General features: G+C 42.7%; 1 protein-coding gene across 1 annotated transcript; it reads left to right on the top strand.

Annotated features, from left to right (window-relative positions):
* Nucleotides 1–6,963, top strand: LOC142897540 (pyridoxal kinase-like). Its single transcript, XM_076039954.1, has 11 exons — nt 1–305; nt 1,435–1,489; nt 3,197–3,301; nt 3,869–3,952; nt 4,189–4,223; nt 4,464–4,549; nt 4,668–4,713; nt 4,815–4,926; nt 5,017–5,153; nt 5,236–5,302; nt 5,564–6,963. The coding sequence occupies exons 1-11, from the start codon at nt 225–227 to the stop codon at nt 5,683–5,685; spliced, it is 930 nt and encodes a 309-aa protein (XP_075896069.1). The 5' UTR covers nt 1–224; the 3' UTR covers nt 5,686–6,963.
* Nucleotides 6,964–7,088: the final 125 nt, after the last annotated feature.

Below are 7,088 nucleotides of genomic sequence, written 5' to 3'. Positions count from 1 at the left end.
AGCATGCAGTCCTCGTCATAACACCGGCTCTATGTCTCTTAACAGCACCGACGGTTCTGCCCTTGACTGCAGCAGCAGCAGCAGCAGCACACGCACAGGAAGTTTGGCCGTCTAAACGTTAGCGCGCCACTCTCTGCTGCAGCCCCCAGAACCTCACACTAGTTGTGCGTGCGTGCGTGCGTGTGTGCTTTCTGTTTAAAATCCACCTCGCTCTTGTTGCTGGAATGGAGTGTCGCGTGCTGTCTATCCAGAGTCACGTTGTCAGGGGATACGTCGGTAACAAGTCGGCAACATTTCCGCTGCAGGTAAGAACCACAAATGGCACACGGGTCTGATTCTGAGGTGGCTGTGTGTGTGTTTAAGTTAGTAGCTCGCATTGTTCGGCATATCCAAGTCCATCTGTTGTGGAGACGGACTTCCTGTCTGTGACAGCCAGTGTTGCATGAGTTGAAGCAGCTGCGTCCCAGTCCAGAACAAGGGTTGCTGGGGTTTGTTTGTTTTTTCGCAAATGTGAGTCGACTCGAGTGTCTGTTCTCTCCATGCTCCGTTTGAGTTCAGAGTGACAGCGGCACAATCCCTGTCTAATCCCTGCTGCAGCTCTGTGTTGAACCAAGTCACCAGAGTTCGCGTGCAACTTTCAGCAACTGTTGCAACAAGAACACGCTGCAGCCACAAGTTTCAAAAGCCCCACGTGCCCCCACTTTATTGTAATCCTGTTTTGTTTTTTGTTTTATTCTGAGACCCACGGTCCTTCACCTTTACTGGGGTGTGAAGCTTGTTCAGCATCCAGCTGATGCAGTCCCTCAACAAACTGAGCCCAGCCCTGCACCTCAAACAGCCCCCAGGGCTCGGCCTGAGGAGCCTTAGCCCCAGAAACTTTCTTCAGGATCAGTGCAATTCAACTATTGGTCCGTCTTGGCTGCCGACAATAAAAGACACCCGATGTTGCGATGATTCACACCACATTGAAAACATTCCAGTTACCCTCAGAAAGCAACACGCTGCGAAGCCAATCTTCAAAATGAGCTATTTCAATATTGTAGGTCAGTTCAGACACAGGTTTTTTTTTTTATGTTTGTCCCACTCACTGTTGCTGTTGGCCTACATTGGTATTCAGACCTTAAATCACCCTTGTAATAAAAGCATAATTAAATTTTGCCAGTGGCTCAGGACTCCATATCTGCCTGAGCATGGGTTGATTCAATCAAAACTGAGTGTGCTAAGAAATAAATAATAATAATAATAATAATAATAATAATAATAATAATAATAATAATAATAATAATAATAATAAAGAATAAATAAATTAATAATAAATCTGATCCTTGAGACCCAGTCTCACAGTCAAACTCTGTAGGATCTAAACAGTACAGTCAGATCTTCTTGTTCTATCTTCATGGTTGTGTTTCACACTTCTATTCTTATACCCCTCAGGTGCTGGGTTTTGAAGTGGACTCAATCAACTCGGTGCAGTTCTCTAATCACACAGGTGGGTCGAGCGCTTTTCAGACGCTGTGTGCGAACCAACCAAGTGATTTCCGTTCAGATTAAAGAGAAGCCCCGTCATTTCCCCCTTAATAACCTCTCGCAGCCCTCACTCTTTTAGTCAATTATGAAGCTGTGATTCTTGTCGTGTTATTACTGGTTTGCCACCGTGAAGGGGGTCTGATTTAAGTCTTTGTGAATAATGCAGCAGGTCACTTCAAAGAGGTGTGTTGCTGAGGCCTGCAGAGCAGGAGTCTGGCGAGGGAGTCAAACGCTGACGTCCCAACGTCAATTTTTATAGACACGCACAGGATTTTAGCTCACTTCACGTCCTTTCAATCACACCTGGCAACAAGTTAATCGCAGTGTGAGGGACTTTGCACTTTGTCTCGCACTACAGAAGCGCCATGATGAGCTCTGTGATCCCCTAACAGCCTGTTGGTCATCAGCCAGGTTTACGAGAGATGTTGAGCTCGGAAGGTTAATGTCCAACATTCATGGCTGGTTAGTTTATTATTTTGTTGGTGTTGCACCACTGGAGAGGCTCCACGTCTATGCTCAAAGTTACTTGTTCAATCTCAGGGGTGGCGGCAACCATTCAGAGAGGCCTCAACAATGTAGAGCTGTTAGAGTGCAGAGGTCCCACTTTACATGCATGACATGCAGTGCTACTAATCCCACTGTCAAGCTGAGTTATTTGCACGTTTGTAACAGGAGGAAACTGAGGGTAATTACAGAAAAAGAAAATAGACCTTCGCTGTTGTGCTTTGTTTTAAGTCGAAATTCAAAGTTTGTGAATAAATTGGTAAAAGTATTCAAAGTGCTACATTTAGTTTCCTCTTTGTGCAACTCTAAAGGTTGTTTTTTTACAGAAATAACACTGCAAACCAATGACACATTTTTCATGAATGCTTTCAACGTATGAACTTTTTAGATTTGTATGTATTTAAGCATCATACGTGACAAAAGCAGCAAAGACAAAAAAGACTGAGCAACAAATGTTCAAAAGTGTTGAATTTGTTTTTGTTGCGTTTCATGGAACAGTGATTTCTCCCGTGAAACACTGTTGCTGAGGCACCTGCAGAGAGGATCAGATTATAATCTGGGGTATGTGGTGCCAGAGTATGTGAGGAATGTTGCTCCCACTGCAGGGGACCAAGACATTTTCATCTGACCTGCCTGAACCGCTATACAAACATCTGATCTTCTGAGACTGAACCGCGCAGTGAACAATCTTCTATTTCCTGTTAGGAAGAAGAAAAAGTCTCCATTTATTATTTCCTTCACATTCAACCCAATTCCAATCTGCTGTGTGGAGAGGCGCTCTCGCTGCTTCAGGGTCAAGTTTGGGCTCTGTCTAAACTCAGCGCTTCAGTGTAAACATTATTCCCCCAGTGTGTTTGGAGGGCATCCTTTCTCTTCGCAGTGGGAACAGCTTTCGAGGGTTGATTCAAGGTTAATGGTGAAAACATGGGGGGGACAGAGAAAGGGAAACTGGCAGCGAGGCACAGACATCCCATTCAGGCAGTGAGGAGGCCCCTCTTGGCTCCAGGAACCTCAGCAGAGGGGAGGAGAGTGAAAAACACTGCTGCCTCTTTATTGACACCGAAACTCCCCCAAGCACCTGTTTACTGTTTTAAAAACCAAGGGTCGTTTTTTCCCCCCATCTGTTTGTCACTACTATCCTATTTCCTCCTTTTATTAATCTCAGGCTATGCCCACTGGAAGGGCCAAGTGCTGACTGCAGAAGAGCTGAACGTGCTCTACGAGGGCATTAAGCTCAACAAGGTCAACCATTATGACTACATCCTCACAGGTGAGTCCGAGTTGTGTAACCTTCCACAGCCGTGGGTCTGTGGAATTGCAGCAGCAGCAGCAGAAAATATATGTTGAATAGTTTCTTGATGTGCCCACTGGATAAGGGAACAAAATAACCAACCATTAATGTCACGTCAAGGTCGTCACATAAAAACATCTTTTCTCATCCAGCGCGAGAGATGGGGGCAGGTTAAGCAATACAATACAATATACATGGACGCACTATTTAATGCAACGTTTTTTCCTTATCTTTACATCTTACTTTCTATACTGCAGATAGAAACCTATTAAAACATGTTAAATAACTCAAAATATGTTTTTTATGAAAGGTGGCTATTTTTAAGAATTTAAATATAAAAAGTGTTTTGAGTTATTTTACACTTTTATTGTCTCCTACATAATTCCATGTGTGTTCATACGTAGTTTTGATGTCTTCAGTGAGAAACTGCAATGTCAATAGTCATGAGAATGAAAGAAAAGACATTAAATTCATAGGGTGTGTCCAAACTTTTGACATTTTCCTTCTTTTTTTTTTTTTTTTCTTTTTTTTTTTTGTCTCTCCAAGGCTACAGCAGGGACACGTCCTTCCTGGAGATGGTGGTTGACATCATCCTGGAGCTGAAGAAGGCCAATCCCAGCCTGGTATACGGTGAGCGGGGATACTTTTCATAGCACAAGGCTACGAGCATTTCAGCATTTTGTTGTATATCACATGAAGCATTTTGTCTCCATCGTGGCTTTTAAGCAGACTGGAATCGTTTTTTTTGTTTCTGTTTTTGTTTTGTTTTTTTAAAAAAAGGAAAATGAGTCAATTACGTAAATGGTTATTTAGTTGCTTCGGAGGTTTAAATTCAAGTTTTTCTTCTTTCTTTTTTCTCTCCACAGTGTGCGATCCTGTCATGGGAGACCAAGGCGCCATGGTAAGCATTGTATAACTGATCGACTAGCCTGTGGTTACATGTCCTGCAAAATCTAAAGCGTTTACCCAAGTGCTTTACCAACATAAAAGAAAGGACTCAAAATAAATACATACATTGAATATTAATTAACTACTCTGTGTTAAAAAGTCTGCTCTGGACTTTACCCGTTTCCTTGTCTGAGGTCACCAGTTATTATCTGGAGTCTCATGAGATTGGTGTCTTGTTCCCTGCCTGCTTCAGTACGTCCCAGAGAACCTGCTGCCGGTCTACAGGGAGAAGATAGTGCCTTTGTCTGACATCCTCACTCCCAACCATTTTGAGGCAGAGTGAGTGCGCCAATCGTCAAAAACGCATCAAAAATCAGCCCACAAAATAACATTTTCACACCTCTGGTTGAGGAGGGAGCTTTGATTGGAACTAACACACTCGTCTGCCTTCACACAGACTGTTGACTGGGAGGAAAATTAACTCGGAGGAAGAAGCCCTACAGGTGAGAAGCCGTGACCACATTTCCACACTTCTGTTTTTTGATTTTGTTACAAACAAAAGAAGCAGATGATTTGTTGACCAGGGATTTGACCTCTAATCCAGGTTATGGACTTGCTCCATAAAATGGGCCCAGAGACTGTCGTCCTCACCAGTACAGACCTGCCCTCCAAGCACGGGGACCAGTACCTGGTGGCCCTTGGCAGCCAAAAGATAGGTAACCTACCCAAACAGTCGCAACTTCATTCCAATAGTCAAGTTGTAGTTTTTTTTTAAGGGTTTATTCACTTGTTTCTCCTCATTATAGTAAACTCAGATGGGACAGTTACCAGTCATAAAATCTGCATGGACATTCCCAAAGTGGACGCTGTGTTTGTGGGCACGGGGGACCTGTTTGCCGCCCTGCTGCTGGCCTGGACTCACCATCACCCCAAAGACCTGAAGGTCTGAGTCTCAGGGCGGCTCGAGACAAGACGTCTGCTCTGACTGTGCCGCTGTAATTCATCTCGACTTCTGTTTGCCACAGGCTGCCTGTGAAAAGACTGTGTCGGTCATGCACCACGTGATAAAGAGGACCATTACGTATGCCAACGGTATGGTTTGGAATTCTTTATGAAATGATTTGTCATATTTTACACCTCGCTGTTTTTAAGATGGCAGGTGAAATGCAATGTGTGACATTTTTGCCTTTCAACGTGCCCCATTTGAAACCAATTCATTTTTATTTCTTTTATGATCCCAAAACAGCATATTTAGCCTTTTGTATACAGCCCACCTCAAAATGGATTCTTTCAGTTTTAGCATTGACAGTTTGAATGAAACCTCTTTGCATTGAACTGCTGTGTGTTTTCCAGAGGTGGCCGGTCCTGGGAAGAGGCCCAGCCCTGCGCAGCTGGAGCTGAGGATGGTCCAGAGCAAAGCTGACATCGAGAACCCTGCCATTGTCGTGAATGCTAAGGTCATACAGGCATCCTAGCCATGCGGACAGATTTTTGGGAACGTCCAGCGTACATTTCAGTCTCAGTATATCCTGGTTCTGAAGGTGAACCTGCTCCGTCCAACATGTAGGATCTTTATTACATACGACTGTTATTACGCGTCTCTGCCTTACGGAATGATGTTCATGAGAAGACTCTGCAGGATGGATTTAATTCACATTCTGCTCACAGACACATTGGGATCACTGCCACATGTCTTTACTCTTACCTGTGCATATGTAATCTCCCCCTAGAAGACAGTAGCCAACTATTTTTATTTTTTTCTTAGGATGAAAAGGTATCGCAAGCGTAATTGAATCCCTCCTTACATGGTTGAAAACTGTTAATTGCTAGAAAACTACTAATCTCACATAATCAAAATTAAGCAAATATATAGAGAACCAGTGCTGGATGCACAGGCAGGTCCTAACTGGTTGACATTGTCATAGTAATTAAGGGCAAGTCGCGTGTATTTCTGGCGTGTTCATCTGGAGTTATCATAAGCACATGTTTATTTTGGAGAGAATTTGCATAAGAGATCATGGAGGTTGTAACAGTCACTGCTAAATAATGATATTTCAAATGATGTCAGATTCACAAACTTTTACCTGAAGTTTTCTAAGGAAAACAATTGCATAAGGCATGTCGTGATTAGAATCCAGTCGTTCTGTTTTGCACTTTGGGTGAAACCGGCCTATCCCTGCTAATTGGATGTTTGTTTGTAACTCGTGTGTGTTTTAAATGTCACTGAATTCCAAACAGCTAATGCAATTTCTGTGATGTCAACACAGAGTCAGTATCGTCCTGTTTTATACCAATTGCCTCAAACAAGTAGTGGCTAAAGCGATCACAAAAGTTCTTAATGTCTAAGATTGTTCTGTGAATCAATTACTTACTATAATTACTTCTGTTTTCAATCTTTTCTTTTATTCAATCCTGCATTTTTTTTTTGATCAGCAGATGTGTAACTTCATATATCAATGTCGTTATTTTCTACATCTCTGACTGAGGCCTTTTTTTTTGCACAGATAATCTTTAGAATGTTTAATACAAATTATAATTGTGTCGATTTTAACCGTTGTCATATCTGAAAAGTCTGCACGACAGGGAATGCTACACATTATTAGCCTTAATGAGGCGACTGTCAGGGGATTAGATGAGCTTCAGTCATGGTAGGAAGTCAAGTGCCAAACTCCAGCTGCTTCTCTAATATTGAGCAATTATAAGAACAGTATAATATACTGTACAATGTAATAAAATTGTATCTTTTGCTCAAACTGTGATGGTTTTGTTTGATTACTTGGAATGCAGATACTGGCTGATATTTGTCTTGTTAAAAACCTGTTAAGCCCCACCGGTCACTGACCTGTTGACCATTAGGGTCACAGAGTGATGGCTATGT

The sequence above is a fragment of the Nelusetta ayraudi genome, unplaced genomic scaffold (assembly GCF_046127955.1).
Source record: "Nelusetta ayraudi isolate G7.1 ecotype Tasmania unplaced genomic scaffold, CSIRO-AGI_Nayr_v1 ptg000060l, whole genome shotgun sequence".
NCBI classification, from domain to species: Eukaryota; Metazoa; Chordata; class Actinopteri; order Tetraodontiformes; family Monacanthidae; genus Nelusetta; species Nelusetta ayraudi.
This window is presented reverse-complemented; position numbering and strand designations above follow the sequence as displayed.